This window comes from Bos javanicus, chromosome 24 (genome assembly GCF_032452875.1).
Source record: "Bos javanicus breed banteng chromosome 24, ARS-OSU_banteng_1.0, whole genome shotgun sequence".
NCBI classification, from domain to species: domain Eukaryota; kingdom Metazoa; phylum Chordata; class Mammalia; order Artiodactyla; family Bovidae; genus Bos; species Bos javanicus.
Window position 1 is genome coordinate 46699452 of NC_083891.1, and position 20617 is coordinate 46720068.

Here is a 20617-nt window from a genome sequence, read left to right on the forward strand (position 1 = left end):
AATTTTTATCTTATATTGGAGTATAGCCGATTAACAAAGTTGTGATAGTTTTAGGTGAGCATCGAAGGGGACTCAGCCCTATGTTATACATATCTCCAGTCTCCCCAAACTCCTCTCCCCTCCAGGGCACCACATAACACTGAGCAGAGTTCCATGTGCCATACAGTAGTTCCTTGTTGGTTATCCATTTTAAATATAGCAGTGTGTACATGTTCATCCCAAACTCCCAAATTATCCCTCTCCCCCTACCCGCTAGCAGCCATAAGTTTGTTCACTAAGTCGACAACAGCATTTAAAAATTCTTTTTGTTTACTTATTCATTTTTGGCTGCATTGGGTCTTTGTTGCTTTGGGAGGGCTTTCTCTAGTTGTGGCAAGCAGGGGCTCCTCTTTGTTACGATCCGTGGGCTTTTCACGAAAGTGGCTTCTCTTGTTGCAGAGGAGGCTTCAGTCGTTGCAGTACACGGGCCCAGTATTTGTCGCGCACAGGCTTTGTTGCTCCATGGCACGTAGAATCTTCCGGAAGCAGGGTTCAAACCTGAGTCCCCTGCATTGGCAGGCAGATTCTTATCCCACTGTGCCACCAGGGAAGTCCCAGCAATTTTTTTTTATTTTAACAGCACTTTTGAACAAACTTTGTTACTGAGTAATATGATTTCTCCCTGGACTGACCACATTAGATCTTCAGTGACAAAATGTGGCCTTTCTTATAATACCTTACATCAAAATTTTGGAAATGGCCTTTTTTCTCATGGTAAACATGATGAACATGGTAAACATCACTGCAGATGGTAACTGCAGCCATGAAATTAAAAGACGCTTACTCCTTGGAAGGAAAGTTATGACCAACCTAGACACCATATTAAAAAGCATAGACATTACTTTGCCAACAAAGGTCCATCTAGTCAAGGCTATGGTTTTTCCTGTGGTCATGTATGGATGTGAGAGTTGGACTGTGAAGAAAGCTGAGCACCGAAGAATTGATGCTTTTGAACTGTGGTGTTGGAGAAGACTCTTGAGAGTCCCTTGGACTGCAAGGAGATCAGTCCATCCTAGAGATCAGTTCTGGGTGTTCATTGGAAGGACTGATGTTGAAGCTGAAACTCCAGTACTTTGGCCACCTGATGGGAAGAGCTGACTCATTTGAAAAGACCCTGGTGCTGGGAAAGATTGAAGGCAGGAGGAGAAAGGGATGACAGAGGAAGAGATGGTTGGATGGCATCACCAACTAGGTGACGGACATGAGTTTGGGTAAACCCCAGGAGTTGGTGATGGACAGGGAGGCCTGGCATGCTGCAGTTCATGGGGTCGCAAAGGGTCGGACACGACTGAGCAACTGAACTGAACTGAAACATGATGAACTGCGTCATGTTTAACATTAGATCTTCATGTCATTGAAGATCTAATGTCAGTCCAGGGAAGAAGAGCAATTGACGAACCAGGCAGTCTGCATGTGGGCAGTGGGTTGCTCTGCACTTTTCACCGTTCATTGATGGAAAGCGCTTCCAAGGGCAGCATAGTGCCAAGTGTCTGCTCTAAAACCAGGGCTGGCAGGTTGGTGTGGTAGGAAGGGCTTGCAAGATAGCAACACAGACTCAGGAGCCAGTATTGTTGTTGTTCAGTCGCTAAGTCATGTCCGACTCTTTGTCACCTATGGGCTGCAGCACACCAGACTTCCCTGTCCTTCACTATCTCTGGAGTTTGCTCAAATTCATGTCCACTGAGTCAGTGATTCTATCCAACCATCTCATCCTCTGTCACTCCCTTCTCCTGATACCCTCAATCTTTCCCAGCATCAGGGTCTTTTCCAGTGAGTCAGCTGTTCGCATCAGGTGGACAGAATATTGGAGCTTCAGCTTCAGCATCAATCCTTCCAATGAATATTCAGGGTTTATTTCCTTTAGGAATGACTGGATTGACTGGTTTGATCAACTTGTGTCCAACAGACTCTCAAGAACCTTCTCGAGCACCACAATTTGAAAGCATCAGTTCTTCAGTGCTCAGCCTTCTTTATTATCCAACTCTCACATCACGACTGAAAAAACCATGGCTCTGACTATAGGACCTTTGTCGGCAAAGCGATGTCTGCTTTTTTAAATTTTATTTTATTTTTAAACTTTACATAATTGTATTAGTTTTGCCAAATATCAAAATGAATCCGCCACAGGTATACATGTGTTCCCCATCCTGAACCCTCCCCCCTCCACCCTCCCCATACCATCCCTCTGGGTCGTCCCAGTGCACTAGCCCCAAGCATCCAGTATCGTGCATCGAACCTGGACAGACAACTCGTTTCTTACATGATATTTTACATGTTTCAATGCCATTCTCCCAAATCTTCCCACCCTCTCCCTCTCCCACAGAGTCCAAAAGACTGATCTATACATCAGTGTCTCTTTTGCTGTCTCGTACACCGGGTTATTGTTACCATCTTTCTAAATTCCATATATATGTGTTAGTATACTATATTGGTGTTTTTCCTTCTGGCTTACTTCACTCTGTATAATAGGCTCCAGTTTCATCCACCTCATTAGAACTGATTCAAATGTATTCTTTTTAATGGCTGAGTAATACTCCATTGTGTATATGTACCACAGCTGTCTTACCCATTCATCTGCTGATGGACATCTAGGTTGTTTCCATGTCCTGGCTATTATAAACAGTGCTGCAATGAACATTGGGGTACACGTGTCTCTTTCAATTCTGGTTTCCTCAGTGTGTATGCCCAGCAGTGGGATTGCTGGATCATAAGGCAGTTCTATTTCCAGTTTTTTAAGGAATCTCCACACTGTTCTCCATAGTGGCTGTACTAGTTTGCATTCCCACCAACAGTGTAAGAGGGTTCCCTTTTCTCCACACCCTCTCCAACATTTATTATTTGTAGACTTTTGGATCGCAGCCATTCTGACTGGTGTGAAATGGTACCTCATAGTGGTTTTGATTTGCATTTCTCTGATAATGAGTGATGTTGAGCATCTTTTCATGTGTTTGTTAGCCCTGTATGTCTTCTTTGGAGAAATGTCTGTTTAGTTCTTTGGCCCATTTTTTGATTGGGTCATTTGTTTTTCTGGAGTTGAGCTGTAGGAGTTGCTTGTATATTTTTGAGATTAGTTGTTTGTCAGTTGCTTCATCGATGTCTGCTTTTTAATACTCTGTCTAGGTTTGTCATAGCTTTTCTTCCAGGAGCAAGCTTTTTTTAATTTCATGGCTTTAGTCACTGTCCGCAGTGATTTTGGAGCCCAAGAAAATAAAATATGCCACTGTTTCCACTTTTCCCCCATTTATTTGCCATGAAGTCATGGGAGCAGATGACATCATCTTGGTTTTTTGAATGTTGACTTTTAAGCCAGCTTTTTCACTCTCCTCTTTTACCTTCATCAAGAGGTTCTGCCTTGATGGAGGAGCCAATCTGCCTTGGTTCAAATGCCCACTCTACTCTTTGCTAACCAGTGACCTTGGGCAATCTACTTACTTTCTTTGTCCCTCAGTTCCCTTGCTTGTAAAATGGAGTAATGGAAGATAATGAGTGTCAGGCACATGTTTTATTATGAGGATTCAACATACGACTTGCTTAGAGTAGTGCCTGATACCACGTGAGCATATATGAGTGCTTGCTTACTTTTACTGTGGAGGAGGTACGAGATGGATTTTATCCTTCTAATACACAACCTGGTTCAGCAAAGAACTTAAAGCAGTTAAAAATGTGGGTTTGGCCCACTTTTCATTATCTTTTGATAAAAATCTCAGCTCCATTCAAAAAACTCTGAGCTGAATTACCTTGAGACAGTGTTTTCTAAGCACCTGGAACTCTATAACAGTCATTCTGCAGAATGTTAATTGATATGACTTCAAATGAGCTTTATGGTCAAGTAAGCTTGGCAAACATTGGGTTCAGTTCAGTTCAGTTCAGTCGCTCAGTCATGTCCAACTCTTTGTGATCCCATGAACCGCAGCCTCCCTGTCCATCACCAACTCCCAGAATCCACCCAAACCCATATCCATTGAGTCGGTGATGCCATCCAACCATCTTATCCTCTGTTGTCCACTTCTCCTCCTGCCCTCAATCTTTCCCAGCATCAGGGTCTTTTCCAATGAGTCAGCTCTTCGCATGAGGTGGCCAAAGTATTGGAGTTTCCGCTTCAACATCAGACCTAGCAATGAACACCCAGGATTGATCTCCTTTAGGATGGACTGGTTGGATCTCCTTGCAATTTGCAATCCAAGGGACTCTCAAGAGTCTTTTCCAACACCACAGTTCAAAAGCATCAATTCTTTGGCGCTCAGCTTTCTTTATAGTCCAACTCTCACATACATACATGACCACTGGAAAAGCCATAGCCTTGACTAGACGGACCTTTGTTGACAAAGTAATGTCTCTGCTTTTTAATATACTGTTTAGGTTGGTCATAACTTTCCTTCCAAGGAGTAAGTGTCTTTTAATTTCATGGCTGCAGTTACCATCTGCAGTGATGTTTACCATGTTCATCATGTTTACCATGAGAAAAAAGGCCATTTCCAAAATTTTGATGTAAGGTATTATAAGAAAGGCCACATTTTGTCATTGAAGATCTAATGTGGTCAGTCCAGGGAGAAATCAGTCCAGTGATTTTAGAGCCCAGAAAAATAAAGTCAGCTACTATTTCCATTGTTTCACTGTCTGTTTGTCATGAAGTGATGGGACCGCATGCCATGATCTTAGTTTTCTGAATGTTGAGCTTTAAGCCAACTTTTTCACTCTCCTCTTTCATCAAGAGGATCTTTAGTTCTTCTTCACTTTCTGCCATAAGGGTGGTGTCATCTTCATATCTGAGGTTATTGATATTTCTGCTGGCAATCTTGATTCCAGCTTGTGCTTCTTCCAGCCCAGCATTTCTCATGATGTACTCTGCATAGAAGTTAAATAAACAGGGTGACAATATACAGTGTTGACATACTCCTTTTCCTATTTGGAACCAGTCTGTTGTTCCATGTCCAGTTCCAACTGTTGCTTCCTGACCTGCATACAGGTTTCTCAAGAGGCAGGTCAGGTGGTCTGGTATTGCCATCTCTTTCAGAATTTTCCACAGTTTATTGTGATCCACACAGTCAAAGGCTTTGGCTTAATCTAGGTTAAACAGGCTCCTTTATTTCCTGACTTCTCAGATCTTCTAATTTACATACAATGGGAATATATCTGTGCTAAAGTCACAGTATTTTGGGCTTTGCAAACCAATTTGGCCAAGGAATTGATTTTTCCTCAGGCCATCTTTAGGGACTAGTTTTTCATGGAACACCCTGAGAAATGCTGCCTTCACAGATTCACTGACCCTTATAGACCTGAACTCACCTTATAAGGCCCCAACATCATGAGCTTTGTATTAATAGATGCTTGATAAGTGTTATTTGAGCAGCCATTAAGGAACTTACTAGCAGGTAGATGGGTGAAATAATTGGAAAGAAAGACACAGCAATTCACACAGGTAATTACTGCTTTTTTTTTTTTTTTTTGTATTCTAGAAACTGTATCAGGAGAACTGTAAAAACAAAAAGACAAAAGTCACATAGCTATCCTTTCTCCTGCAGGTGCTATTACTGCCTCAAGAATCGTCTGTTTACAAAGCATGCATTTCCCCTTTCTGCCACGAGATGGCCTCTTGCATCTGTAATTGATAGAAGTTATGCTAAAGTTGATCATTTCCAGAGACCTGCTGGGAAAGGGAGAGATGAATGAATTATCAAGTTGAAAAATGTTTAAGGACATATTAGTGTCACGAAAGTAGACTTGCCTTAAATGAAAAGCTGAGAGGATTGATTTTTGTGTATTAAAATAAATAGAGAAAGCGTTGTAGGGAAGGCCATGTGAGCTGGTCTTGAAAGGTGTATAAAATGTGGATAGACAGTTGTGATGGACAAGGACGTTTTAGACAGGGGCACAGAGCAAGCAGGGGCAGGGCATAAGTGAACCACTAGGTGAACAAAGAGCAGAGATCAAATGCATGGGGGAGAGTTAGTGAGAGCCGACGTGAGGGGTCATGGCTGCCGTTCCTCTAGCTCCGCACGTGCACCTCCTCTGGCCCCAGTGCCTGTTACCAGCCTCTCCGGCATCTCTTCTACTGTGGCTTTCTCCTTACTGCTCACACCTCTTTTTAAAGTCCTGTCACTTTGTTGGTTAAGAATTTCCAGTAGCTCCTCCTACCAACTCTGTTAAATTCAGACCCCGTTCAAGCCCAAACAATGGAATAGGAGCACATAGACATAGCTCTGTGCACTTCCCTGATGGTCCAGTGGTTAAGACCTTGTGCTCCCCGTGCAGGGGGTACGAGTTCAATCCCTGGTAGGGGAAGTATGATTCCACATTCCCCATGGAATGGCAAAAAAAAAAAAAAAAATCCTGTTTTCCTGATCAATTAGTTTAGGAAATATGGGGCCTGCCATCATCTATTGTTATCATTTTTAAGCCCAAACTCTCTGATCCTGGAAAGTGTTCAGAATGTGATGTCAGGAAAGCAGTCTTTATATTCAGGCAGTCTCTAATGTATGTTCCCATCTTTTTTTTTTCTTTTTAAACAAGTATATGTATGTAAGTATATGTGTATTTAAGTCATTTTAAAAATGTTTGGAAAGAGAGAAAACATTAACATTGTCTCTGAGTAGTGCAGTTTTCTTTTGATTTATCTATATTTTCTAATTTTTTCTTAAATGAGCATGTATTACATCATACTAAACAAAAAATTATTAATAAAAATGGATTTAGTTTTTTCCTATGTAAAATGGGGATTAAGACATAGGATAGAAGCCTGATGAGCCATTAAGATGTATAGAAGCTGAATGACCTAATCAATTCACGTTTGCAAATTCTTTAAATTAAGCAAGGTACTTGAAATAGTCATGGCAACCTCTTTTAAGAAAGTTTAGTCCTCTAACTGATCTGAATCTGGAACACAGAAAGAAGCATGATAAAAAAAAGGAAAGTTTTCTCCTCTATATGTTCCCAGGGTTGAAATCAAAGAGAAAGAACTCTAACTGGAGTCCTCAATCTGAGGTCTTTGGATGAGTTCCTGAAATTAAATGCTAATTTGTACGTATTTGCATGTTTTTCAGGAGAGAGTTTTTGGTTTTCAAAGAGGTTGAGGACTCAGATTAAAACCAGAGTTTTTCCACTTTCAGAGGATTGTGAGACAAGGAGCTTGCTTTTATTGCTAAGACCACTTAAGTCAGACAGCCTCTGACTGACCAGGTTAAAGTGAGCGAGGGACCCCTGGTGCTGACACTACATGCATACAGAGGAAGCTGGTGGTATAATCTGTGACCAATGAAGAAATTATCAGAAACAATACATCCAAGTAGATGACACTTTCTTATACTAAATTTCCTTAGTGATGTCGATCAACAGATTTTTGGAATCCCCTTCAGAGCACGTGACATATTCTTTTCAGCTACTTCAGTGATGGCAAGCCTTGCCTATCGTGGTTAAACTGGGGTTTTATCACTTGTCAAATGTTACCTGAAATGAATACTAGTAAATAAAGAAGTAAGCAAGTTGGGCAAATAACCATCTTTGGCTAAACATGAATAAAAGTAAATTACAAGATATTTTCTTAGTTGATTTACTTATTTGACTTTTAAGTACTTCCAGTAGCATATTGGGCACCTACCGACCTGGGGAGTTCCTCTATCAGTATCCTGTCATTTTGCCTTTTCATACTGTTCATGGGGTTCTCAAGACAAGAATACTGAAGTGGTTTGCTATTCCCTTCTCCAGTGGACCACATTTTGTCAGAGTGAAAAAGTTGGCTTAAAGCTTAACATTCAGAAAACTAAGATCATGGCATCTGGTCCCATCACTTCATGGGAAATAGATGGGGAAACAGTGGAAGCAGTGTCAGACTTTATTTTTCTGGGCTCCAAAATCACTGCAGATGGTGATTGCAGCCATGAAATTAAAAGACGCTTGCTCCTTGGAAGGAAAGTTATGACCAACCTAGATAACATATTGAAAAGCAGAGATATTACTTTGCCAGCAAAGGTCCGTCTAGTCAAGGCTATGGTTTTTCCAGTGGTCATGTATGGGTGTGAGAGTTGGACTATGAAGAAAGCTGAGCACTGAAGAATTGATGCTTTTGAACTGTGGTGTTGGAGAAGACTCTTGAGAGTCCCCTGGACTGCAAGGAAATCCAACCAGTCCATTCTGAAGGAGATCATCCTGGGTGTTCACTGGAAGGAATGATGCTAAAGCTGAAACTTCAGTACTTTGGCCACCTCATGCGAAGAGTTGACTCACTGGAAAAGACTCTGATGCTGGGAGGGATTGGGGGCAGGAGGAGAAGGGGACGACAGAGGATGAGACGGCTGGATGGCATTACTGACTCGATGGACGTGAGTCTCAGTCAACTCTGGGAGTTGGTGATAGACAGGGAGGCCTGGCGTGCTGCAATTCATGGGGTTGCAAAGAGTCGGACACGACTGAGCGACGGAACTGAACTGAAGTTCTTCCAAAATGTCTTTTTAATTTTTATTTACGTGTTTACTTGGCCGTGCTCTGTCTTAGTTGTGGCCCCTGGAGTCTTCCATCTGCGTTGAGGCATGTGGGGTCTTTCGCTGTGGCATGTGCACTCTTAGTTGCAGCGTGTTGGACCTAGTTCCCCGAGCAGGGATCGAACCCACGCTCCCTGCATTGGGAGTGCAGAGTCTTAGCTGCTGGACCACTGCGGAAGTCCCCAAAATGTTTTGAAAGACAGTGTTTGGATATACTTAACCTATGTGGTGGAGCTCTTTACTATACAGGCAAACCTTGTATGTTCTAGTTTTTGTTTAATGTACTCTTTAATATACGCTTACTATTTGTATTGAGTTTCTTTGGACTTTGCCTTTATTCTCTTTACCTAGAGTTAATTTTTTTCTTTCTTTTGTGAAATGGCCAGATATATTGATGCAGCCAATGCTTTGGAGCAAGAAACTAAAATGGGGTTACGACGCTTTCAAGTGTGTGACAACGTTGATCTTGAAACTATTTTGATGGAATATGAGAGCTATTATTTTGTAAAGTTTCAGAAATACCCCAAAATTGTCAAAAAGGCATCAGACACAGGTACGTGGCTATTTTCTAGAAGTAAGGTGCTGTCTCATCTTTAAGTTCTGTGTGTCTTCCTCATTTTATTCCCAGATAGAGGATGTCCTCCACCCTACACTGAAAGAATAGACCAGAAGGATTCTGTAGCCTCTTTTAGATCCAGTGCAGATGATTTAAACATGGTCGTCTGGACACTGATGTCCCTTTTTGTCATGTCGGCATTTGCTTGAGGACTGTATGGTTTAGGGCAATGAAAACAAAACCCCAGCGTGTCGCAGGTACTTTTTAGAAGATCAACATTACTTTCATTTCTTTAGAGATGGAAAGAGCTGTTGGAAGACAGTAAATGACAGAAGACTTTTTTCTTGTTGGGAAGACCTATTATCTATCTTGAAAATAACATGAAAATGAGTATTGGTGAGGCTAATAGCTCATGTATAGATAATGAAATGCTTCTGAAAGCCATCAATCCAGATAATGATCAATATAATGCAAAGACCCAGTATAGGTTAGCAGTCAAGGAGGCTGGCTGGAGGGAAGATCTAAAGTTAGGGCCCTGTGTTTTGTAGTGACATTGACTTAGAAGTCTGTAAGTGGGGGAAGTAATTATAAACCAAGGGAGATCATTGTCCTGTTTACAAGGCACTTGTTAAGCCACAGACTTTAACATTTCATGTAGGGACCAGGAAACCAAAAGGAACGTCAATTAAAAATAGCCAGGGCTGAATCACAGAGCTGGAAGGGGTCCGAGAGAGCAAGAGAGGTTTCATCTGCACTCTCTTCCAGTTCAGTGTTCATAGCTCTACATCCGTGGCTGGTTGATGGATCTGGGTTTTGACAGAAAAAAGCAGAGACTCCTAATCACTGGGCCACAGGACTGTTACTGACATGACTTGATTTTAATGCTAGTTCTAGCTTGGAACCACACTCTCCTGGGATATTGGGCACGGTGTCTTTAGTTTAAGGTAAACGGGCAGGGTTTGACTGAAGTGTTCCATTCTGGTGTCCCAGAAAGTGAAAGCAAAAGTGTTAGTTGCTCAGTTGTGTCCAGTTCTTTACGACCCCATGGACTATAGCCCATTAGGTTCCTCTGTCCATGGAATTCTCCAGGCAAGAATACTGGAGTGGGTGGCCATTCCCTCCTTCAGGGGTCTTCCTGACCCGAGGATCGAACCCAGGTCTCCTGCACTGCAGGCAGATTCTTTACCATCTGAGCCATGTCCCAGGGACCACAGCAAAATCGTGTCAAGTTCATGAAAACTTAATGAAATGGTAACTATAAAGCAGCCCACACTGGAGCTGCCACCGAGTCTGTGGTCTCCCAATACGTTTAATATCTTCTGAGGCCTTTGAGGTATTTGTGTGGAAATGCTTGGGAAGCTTGGGCTTCTTTCTCTTTGCTGGTAATTCCATTCCTCTCTAGATGAGAATAGCTTACAGTTTCTGCATGTAGCACTAATTTTAAGAACAATGTAAAAGGACAAACATACCTGAAAAATCACTTTCTCTTAAAAATTTATATTTCCTTCTCCTCTTGATATTTGTTTTGCCACAGCAGAAAACAGTTTACCTCAAAGAAGTGGAGGGAAAACCAGAAGGTAAAGTAAATGGTAATTCATCTTGACCAACTCAACCCTTAAGAGTTTGTGGGATCCGTTTCCAGAAGATTCTCCGGTACGGCTCCATATCTGCCAAGCAGCAATATCAGACCATGGTCCTGTGACCCTGGGGGGCCAGCCATGGGCTCCCCTTATGTTACAGACAGCCAGGGCGTGGACCACTGTCGGCTCTCTGCTTTTACCACCAAGAATTGCATCCACCGATGCTTTGTCTTTCTAGACTAGGTGGTATGAAAAGTATGGACCTCAGAGACCAAAAGATCCAGGTTCAGTTCCTGGCTCTGCCACTTACAAGCTTGGAGCAAGAGTCTGACACATAGTGAGTTCCCAGAACATAGTAAGCACCTCCCCAGAAATATTTTTCCTTTTTGAATCGTAAAGGTCATTTCTCTGTGTACCCTAGATCACGTCCTGACAGTCTGGAGGGAGTCAGGTCTTTCCATTCCTCTCCTTTTCTCACACTCACCTTGTATTTCTTTCTCCAGCTTCTCAAATCCCAGTCTCATCTGGGAGTCGTGGTATCTGACTGGAGCCCCTCTGTCTCCTGACTCTTCTGGGTTGACACTTGCCTCAGTGTCCCCCGCGTTCCCCTCCTCCCACTCCGGGCCACACGCCTGTCAGCAGAGCCTGTTCACAAAGTGCCCAGGACCGCACAGCTGTGGGGCATCAAGGCCTGTGCTCTTTGCTATTACAGGAAAGCCCAGACCTCAGGGGAAAGTGGCAGTGGGCTTCTAGTGGAGACCACACAATCACTCAGGCCGTGAGCAAAGTTTAAAAAAAAAATCTTAGGACACAATTAAAAGAAGAAAACTTAGATTGTGATCGTAGGTAACTCACTGGGCCCTCGAGAGCTTCTGGGAGTCCCATGGACTCCCTGCTCTGTGACTCCAAGTCCCTTGTCTGCAGCCTGAGAAGGAAGGGACTTAGCCGCCTCATCTTTTATAAGTGAAGACCTTTGGCGTCATTTAAAGAAGAGCTATGGAGCCCGAGCCTACTTCACCATGACGGTCACGGGGTCCCTCAGCCTGAGGCTACCTTTGCTCTCATGCAGTTTTTTCCGAACAGTCTCTTTGTTTTCACCAAAGTGTTCTTCTTTCCTTTATAGTTTCCATAAAGCTAGTCAGACTCCGGTAATAAATGATAACTACTTGTGAGCAGAAACAGTGAGGTGCATTTTAAGAGGCAGCTTCGGAATGCGTATGGAAACCTGATTGCTTTTCAGCCGCAGGTTCATCCCTGGGACCTCCTCAGCACTTCGTATCTGGCGGGACGCTCTGGGAGCGACTGTCTGGGAGCGCCTTGCTCCTTTAGCCCTGGAGCAGGGTGGCATGGGGCAGCAGGGGGTTTCTTCAGCTCCTCTCTGGGTAGCTGTTTATACATGGCAACCATTGACGTTGGGTGGAAAATTGTTGGCTGTAAGAAAGATAGCTAGAAAAATGATGCATGGCATTTGTATATAATCTATACTCTAAACAGTTATTGAAATGAGAGGTTGTGTCATGAGAGGAGGCGGTGGACCCTCTAGCCCCGCCTTAGACCTGGGAGGTAGACTGAAGATGGGCAGGGCTGGGCCGGACTGGGTGGGAGGACAGTCCAGATGGATTTGTGCCTGCAGATCTTTCCAGAACTCTCCTTAAATGCACTGTGTGAGGTGTTTGCGATCTCAGATTCAGTTAACAGGATTTCCTCCAAGGTCTTTGTTCCCTGCCCTAGGGTGATGACCGACAGTTGTCAGAATCTTCCCAAGATCCACCAGCAGAGGCCGCGGTCCAAAACCACGGTGGGAAAGCCCGGGGACGCCAGGCCCCTCCACGTGGAGCAGCCCAAACAGGTTGGGATGGCTTTGCTTGGCTCCGGTACCATTACAGGTGGCTGAGAAACAGCCCCAAGGAAATAGTCACGTTTACTTGTTCATCGAGGACAGTTTGATTTTGTTCAGTTACAGAATTTCTTCCAGCACTTGGAAGGAGGGCTCCTTCTTCCCCACAAACTTTCGGCTGGTCTGAGTGCTGGGCGACAGGCCTTGAGGGGTGAATCCTAGGCCCAGTCAGAGCAGGAGGGCCTGGTTCCCACAAGGCTCAGTCTTCCTCTTGAGGAAGTTGGAGGTGCCAGCTCTTCCCATCCCACAGTGTATCCCTGGGGTCCTAAGTGTAGGTTGGGGTGGTCTTGGTGTGGCTGGGCTTCAAGTCTCCTGTTGGGTTTCTCCAAGGCACACATGGTGGGTCGCTAACCCACACCTCCACACTTGGCTTTCTGTGGGGAGAGATGGGCAAGCAAGAGGAGAGAGAGAGCCCAGCAGGCGAGTGAAACCCATGCTGAGAAGCTTCGGTACAGGACAAAACATACCAACCAGGTTTGAAGGAAAGAGAACCAATGGAAATGGTGAAGAGGAAAGGGAAGAATGCATGTCAGAGCTGTCCAGGGGGATAGAAAGTCATTATCTCACCACTCAGTAAGGGTCAGAGGGAATCTCTCATCTTCAAGGGGGTTGTGTGGTCCTGGCCACTGTAGACTGGCTCAGGTGGAAGCAAGGTAAAGCGGGAGGGGGCCGGATGAATCCCACAGGAGGCTGGCTGCCTGTTGACTGCTGTGTTTCCAAACTCAGCCACCCCTGGCCACAAACACCTCTGGTCCCAGGAGAAAAGACAGGCCTGTGAATGGAGGTGGGTGGAGGCCCAGCCATTTCTTCCACTGTTTGTGGGTCTCAGAGCCTGTGGCTTCCTGGGACAGCTCCTCCCACCCAGCACAAGCAGAGTTTATTCGTCTTGTTGGGTCTGCACAAAAGTGGTGGAATCACACATAGAGGTCCCCATTTGCAGAAGGATTTGGGACGACAGGACAGGCAGCTGCAGCCAGCATCTCAAAATTGCTTTCTGTCGCTGAGTTCTCACTTCTCTTCCTCTTTCTCCAGGACGTTGTCAATCACACTCACAAGGAGAATGCTGACTTCGGCTTAAGTATATCTGGAATCAACAAAGGCAGTGGAGAAGAAAATGTCCGTCCACAAAAAGTAAGCGGGACTCATGAAGCAAACACTGAATGGGGAATTTCCCTTTTCTTTTTGAAAATGAAAAATTTTGAGTGTTAACATTTCTCAAACAGATAAGGTGGTATGTGATGATCAAAGGTTGGCTATGGGGTGAACTGGGATGAAATCCTGAGGTCCTGGACCAGGTCTCCCTTCTGGATGGGTAGATTTGAATTAGTGGCTCCATCTCCAAAGGGCTCAGTTTCCCATTTATAAATTGTGGGGTTTGGAAGAGATGGCTTGGTTCCTTTCAGCTTAAAAATCCTGTGATTACAGTGATCAACTGTCTGCATTATTTAAGGAGTTGTGGCCTCACATTCATTCCTTTCTGCCCTGTCAGTGGGAGTTGACTAGCAGTGTCCCTTTCTCCTTGGAGATATGGCTCCAGATTTGAATATAATTTCATGTGAACCTCAGTTGATATAAGGTTGATCTTGTCCTCGATAGCCATTTCTACTGCTTTCCTAATGAACTTCATGTCCTGATTTGTGTGTAAGAGTCTTTCAAACAGAAAAGACCCAGTTTGGGTAGCTGTAGGCTACAGGCAGGTAAAAATGTGTCACTTGGACATAAAAAGCAGCATCGACACCAGTGTGTTTCTCTTGACTGTAACTTTGAGGACTGAGTTCCATTCAGAGTTACCTTTCTTTCTTCGATCCTATGGGACTGCTGACTCACCTCTAGCCAGTGCTTCTCAGGCAAACTAAACTCTGGATGTGTGTGTCTGGAGGGAAATGGGGAGCATCTCCCTGGAAATCAAGGGGAATTGGCTCCTTTTAGGGCCTCAATTATATGGGTGAATGCTGGAGGTGACACATTCCGATCAGTGCCGCCCACAAAGAAGCACTTCCCTGCTCACCGTTCCTACCTTATCACGTTTTCCAGTCACCTTTGTGCCCAGCAGTGTTGCAGCATTAGTTGCTCTTAGGAACATCTCACGTTGATATGAACGGGTATTTCTAATCAGGTCAAGGAAGGGGCTGTTTAATCCAGCACTTAACCTTTGAAAGAATCTGGCTATAAATTCTGTTTGCAGCAGAAATGCCCTCAGGTTAAGCTTTGGACAGTTTCTGCCTAATGTTTCATGAGCTTAAGAAGGGGTTATAGTCAGGGGCCCATCTCCAAAAACTGGCGCTTCATTGTCATCTCAGAGGTGCCCGATCTCAGAGCCTCCAAAGCTCACGATACCCAAGTCCCTTTGCAGACTTACTAGGTGTATTGTTCTCAAGGCACCAGCTTTGAAGTCAGCCTGCCTAGGTTCAAATCCCACGTCTCACCTTCCTGACTGATTCTTGGGCCAGTTTTTAGATCTCTCCAAGCCTCATTTCTCTCATCTGTGAAATGGAAATAATCAGAGTGTGCACCTCCAATGTCATAAGGAACAGAGAGCACACGGTAAACACTCGGTGAGTGTTGGCTACTGTTACTGTCATTTGATTTTGACATGTATCCTTGCTTTTTCCTTCTTTCTATAGAGGGACAGTGGCATCAGAAGGCGGCTGGGTATGGGAGATAGACATCTGGGTTTGAATCCTGGTCTTAAGTTCCTTGTTAGCTGTGGGACCCTGGGTAGAGCATTTCACTTCTCTAGGCTTACCTCCACATCTGTGAAGCGAGGATGCCACTCCCGACTAGCAGAAGTGTTATAAGAATTGGCAGTAATCCACAGCAGGTACCTCACACACCTGATTTGTGCCCGGCACTCTCCTGAGTGATGAAGGTACAGTATAGTCAGCAGATAGGAACTATCAGTATTCTTGTGCCAATGATTCTTCCCATGTGTGGAGTATTTTAAAAGAAAGATGATACAGGGGAATTGGACACGTAGAAAACTGGTGGTGCATCAGGAGCTGAAAAATGCTCGGGAATTTTATTCAAGCCAACTTCATTGTGGAAAATTTATTTATAATGTGTTTTTTCTTTTTTTCCTGGAGTGCCCCAACCTGAGGAAATCATCTTGTTCATTATTAGCATAGCTTCCTCTTAAAGCTTTACTTTAAGTTTGCACTGCAGACCATGGTACATAAATGTGTCTTGATTTAATGAAGCCGAGCTATTAAGGACAGTCTCCCCTCCTGTTTTAATGGCCGCTGCAATAACTATTACTCCCTTTCAGGGCCCAATCATTGACTTCCGAGGGCTGCTCACAGATGCCATCAAAGGAGCAACCAGTGAACTTGGCTTGAACAGCTTCGACTGTAACCCAGACCCCTCAGTAAGTGGCTAGGACGGGACATCCATCTTGCAAACTGCCCAAATCCAGATGAGATTCTGGAGCACAGTTTTGAGTCCAGAGGAGCCTTGAGATCCAGTTAAAGGTCACAGTGACCTGCCACCGTTTGTGTCATGGAGCTCTGTGCCCTGTTTTCCTTCCTAAGTGGTGAAGCCATATTGTAACGTGAGGCTTTCTACCCTCATCATTAGGAACGACTCTTGAAACCTCTGAGCGCATTTATTGGCATGAACAGTGAGATGCGAGAATTGGCAGCCGTGGTGAGCCGGGTAAGATCTGATATTCAATTCACAAATTTACGGAGGCAGACTGGGGCTCCAGGAGCATTGTGGGCTGCTGCTTTTATTAATAACAATAAATATGATCATTTATTTATAAAGTGCCCCCACTTGCGAAGGCACTCATATTGTTTAGAGGCACAATAATGCATGATGAATAAATTATAGAATCATAAAATTACAATACAAAAAGCCCACCATCTCACTATAGAGGCCAAGAAAACCCAAAGAGAAAAGGACTTAGAAAGGAAGGGACAGGTGAAAGGTTTTAGAGCTAAGCCAAGATTTAAGGAAAGAAAGCCTCTTAGAGAAGGAGAGAGGACGTCTGTGTTTTGTTTAAACAGTCTAAGCCTAGAAATAGAGATGTCGGGAGTCTGGTTTCATAACTGGAAATTTTCATGAAGAAACAGATTAGTAGGAAAGATCTTACCATCTACACGACTGATTTTTTTTTCAAGCTTGGTCCCCCAGGACCTAAAGGCAGTGAAATCTAGTGGTTGATGACACACAAGCTCGGGAATAGATTGACCTGGATTTGATTTCTAGATCCTCCTCTTTTCACTCTGTGGCTTGGGGCAAGTTCCTTGGTAACAGAATAGATTCCTGAGTTACAGGAGATTTTTCTAATCTCCAGTGATCTCATATTTAATGAAAGACTGAAACCTAGGCAGGCTCCTTTCTGGATGTTTAAAATGATGCAAAATTTGCACAGCTGCTCCGAGGTCGTTAAGGTCCCCAGGTCTCCATTTAGCCTAGCGGGTGTCCCCTGCATGCCTCTGATGTGTCAGGCACGTGCTGGCGGCTGGAAGCACAAAGGTGAACGGTAGCTGGAAAGGATCTGTATCTTCTTAGGGAAGAAGAGACGCAGGAAATAGCCCATGAGAAAGGGTAGAAGAGGGCGGAGGGGAGGCGTTCTGGGCAGAGGTACAGACAAGTGAGTTGTAGCGCCTGTGCAGTGTTTCCGGGGATCCAACTGAAACACCATTAGAAACTGCGGGAGAAGGGACTGGAGAGCGAGGCTGGGGTTCCTGCGTGTTAGGGCGCTGTGAACAGTACCTGAGGCTGGGCTCAGTCTATATCAGATGGAGAATCTCTGAAAGGCGTCCATCAGGAGAACGGGATAATCAAATGTGCTTTTAGACAGCTTGTTCTAATGACAGTGTGGAAGGCCATCAGAGAAATGGAGATAGGAAGACCAGCTCAGGAGTTATTGTCAGTGAGAGGATGAGGGGTCAAGCCAGGCTATGGTAATTAGGATGCATAAGAGAGCAGAGAAAAACATTGTTATACCCCCAAATCAAGTCTTGTTACTGTCTTTGCAAATGGATACCGTGACTAGTGGTGATATAGTTGTGGAGTAGAAGTGGCCTGGAATGATTCCACCTGGAATCCTTTCTACAGAACTGTGAGAGGCAGTCATATGGACTCTGCTTGAAAGCCGACAGGGACGGGGAGCTCATCTCCCACTGAGGCAGTTCTATTGAGTTCTGATAACTTTTGACTGAGATTAGGAGGAGCTGCCTACTGGGAAATTATAAACACTACCATGTGGAATTCAGTGTCAGTGCTTGATGATGACAAGAGATACTGCTGTGACTGATGGATGCCTTGAACTCCAGTGAATGCCCATTGTGTGCAAAGCTTTTCCTAAGAAAGTGTGGTAATAATACTGAGTGGCTGGTTCTTTCAAGACGGGGTGGTTCTCCCGAGATTTGGGAAGACTGAGATCTTTGTCATCTCACCCAGGAATGGATCCTACATATCACGCAGTATCAAAATCACCTGCGTAAAGAGTTTCTCTAAGAAACGCTGTCACCCCTTGTGGAGGGACCTGGGAGGATGGGGGACTGAGTGGGGGCATAGCATCTCACCAGCATTTAAAAAATATGTTTTTACGTATTATATAGATTTATTTATTCGGTTGCACCAGGTCTCAGTTGCAGCACACAGGATCTTCATTGCATCATGGGGGATCTTTTGTTGCAGTGTGAGGGCTCAGTAGTTGTAACACTTGGGCTTAGTTGGCACTTGGGGTTAGTGGTCTCTTGGCACGTGGAATCTCAGTCCCAGACCAGGGATCAAGCCCACGTCCCCTGCATTGAGAGGGTGATTCTTAACCACTAGACCACCAAGGAAGTCCTGGTTTTATGTTTTTGAATCATGTGCATATATCACTTTTTTAAAAATAAAATAAATATAAAATTAGTTTCCAGATTGTTCTGTAGTCACTCAGAATGACTGTGGAAGGGAGGTGGGTTTTTTTGTTTTTTGTTTTTTTTTTCTTTTTGCTATAACACTCTAGACAAGTTTGCCCAATACAGTTCCACTGAGAAAAGCCCCTGAGTGACTGTTCCGAGCATCTCGTGAAATTGAAGTTTGGAGACTGCAAATTAGTTATCAGTAAAAGCTACCTTAATTGATAATCCTCCGTGGTTGCATGGGGCTCTACTCTGTGAGGGGAAAACTGTATTTCCACTTGGTTGTTGGCTTCCTTGGATTTTGCAGAAGCAATTGCTCCTGATGGAAGTAGGGAGCAATCACTAGGGAAAAAGAGAAATTGGTTTCAGAGGAGCATTATCTCTTTTATGTAGCAAATTAGAAAGTGTTGTTGAGATCAAGGAGCAGGAGAGAGTCCAGGCACCACCTAGGAACTATGTTTCGGATTAAAAGCTAATGTAATTTGTAGGCATGTTCTGTAGCTTCTTTGATTACAGTCGTAAATCAGCATGGTTTGGTATTGACTGAAGACGGGTATAGTCCACACTGTTCGGAGATTTTTTCTTTTTGGTAAATTTTATGTTGTATTATTGTTGTTGTTTAGTCGCTAAGTCATGTTCTACTCTTTTGCAACTCCATGGACGGTAGCCTGCCAGGCTCTTCTGTCCATGGGATTTTCCAGGCAAGAATACCGGAGTGGGTTGCTGTTTCTTTCTCCAGGGGATCTTCCTGACCTCAGGGATCGAACTCAGGGATTGAACACACATCTCCTGCACTGGCAGTTAGATTCTTCGCTGAGCCACCTGGGAAGCCCTTTATTTTGTGTGTGTATATGTAGTTGGAGAAGGAAATGGCAACCCACTCCAGTGTTCTTGCCTAGAGAATTCCATGGACAGAGGAGCCTGGCGGGCTACAGTCCATGGGGTTGCAAAGAGTTGGACACAACTGACTAACACTTTCCCTTTCATATATATATATATATATATACACACACACATACATATATATTTTGTATATTTAGCTAATATTTGTATATATACATATTTTGTATACATATACATGTATATGTGCATGCACGCTAAGTCAACTCTTCGTGACCCTGTGGACTATATTCTGTCAGACTCCTCTGCCCATGAGATTCTCCAGGCAAGAATACTGGAGTGGGTTGCCATGCCCTCCTCCAGGGGATCTTCCCGACCCAGGGATTGAACCTGCATCTCTTATGTCTCCTTCGGTGGCAGGCAGGAACCTTACCACTAGAGCCACTTGGGAAGCCCATGTATGTATATGTATGTATACAAAGCCTTCTTAAAATGTATACATATATATATATATATATATACATACATATATATACATATAGCATATATATACAAGTAAATGGCAGCCCACTCCAGTATTCTTGCCTGGGAAATCCCACGGACAGAGGAGCCTGGTGGGCTACAATCCACAGGGCCGCAAAGAGTCAGATACAAATAAAGCAACACAGCGCACACACATATACATACATACCTATATGTTTAATTTGGCTACACCAGGTCTTCGTTGTGGTATGTGGGTTCTAGTTCCCTGACCAGGGATTGAGCAGGGCTCCCCCTGCTTTGGGAGCCCAGAATCTTAACCACTAGACCACCAGAGAAGTCCCTAGGAGATTTTTTTTTTAACCCTAAAAGTACAGTATTATATTATGAATATCTTCTTCAGAGAAAATCACTAAATATTTTCATGGCATCCCTTTGGTGAACTAACTTCAAATTACAATATGTATATACATATATACCTAATACGAAAAGTTTTTTTTATCGTAAGCACTTTATGTCCTATCGCAAGTCAAGTATTCTGCTGCCCCTGTGTTTATTACAGCTGTGAAGGAGAACATTATAGTTTTAACAGAATGATCAAATGTGCATTGCAGGACATTTATCTCCATAATCCAAACATAAAGTGGAATGACATTATTGGACTCGATGCAGCCAAGCAGTTAGTCAAAGAAGCTGTTGTGTATCCTATACGGGTAAGGATGGGAGGCCACTTGGGAGGCCCAACTTCTGTCCATTATCCATGGGGCAAGCTCACCTATCAGGAAGAGAAAGGGTGATTTTCTGTTCACAAATTGACTCTGTTTTTTTTTAATTTAAATATATTAGAATTTTTTTTACAATATTATATTGATTTCTGCAGTACAACAGTGTGA

The 20617-nt window shown here is 43.8% G+C and overlaps 1 protein-coding gene across 5 annotated transcripts in view; it reads left to right on the top strand.

Annotated features, from left to right (window-relative positions):
* KATNAL2 (katanin catalytic subunit A1 like 2) overlaps window positions 1-20617 on the top strand; it is a 110685-nt gene that overhangs the window by 53770 nt on the left and 36298 nt on the right. For 3 of the 5 annotated variants that reach the window (XM_061400096.1, XM_061400094.1, XM_061400098.1), the window contains 7 exons: window positions 8900-9066; window positions 10604-10646; window positions 12381-12498; window positions 13579-13677; window positions 15812-15910; window positions 16120-16197; window positions 20339-20437. In XM_061400096.1, coding sequence (XP_061256080.1) covers window positions 8900-9066; window positions 10604-10646; window positions 12381-12498; window positions 13579-13677; window positions 15812-15910; window positions 16120-16197; window positions 20339-20437 — 703 coding nt within the window. Of the gene's footprint in view, window positions 1-8899; window positions 9067-10603; window positions 10659-12380; window positions 12499-13578; window positions 13678-15811; window positions 15911-16119; window positions 16198-20338; window positions 20438-20617 lie in introns of those variants that run through there. The other 2 variants (XM_061400095.1, XM_061400097.1) reach the window with 2 other exon arrangements.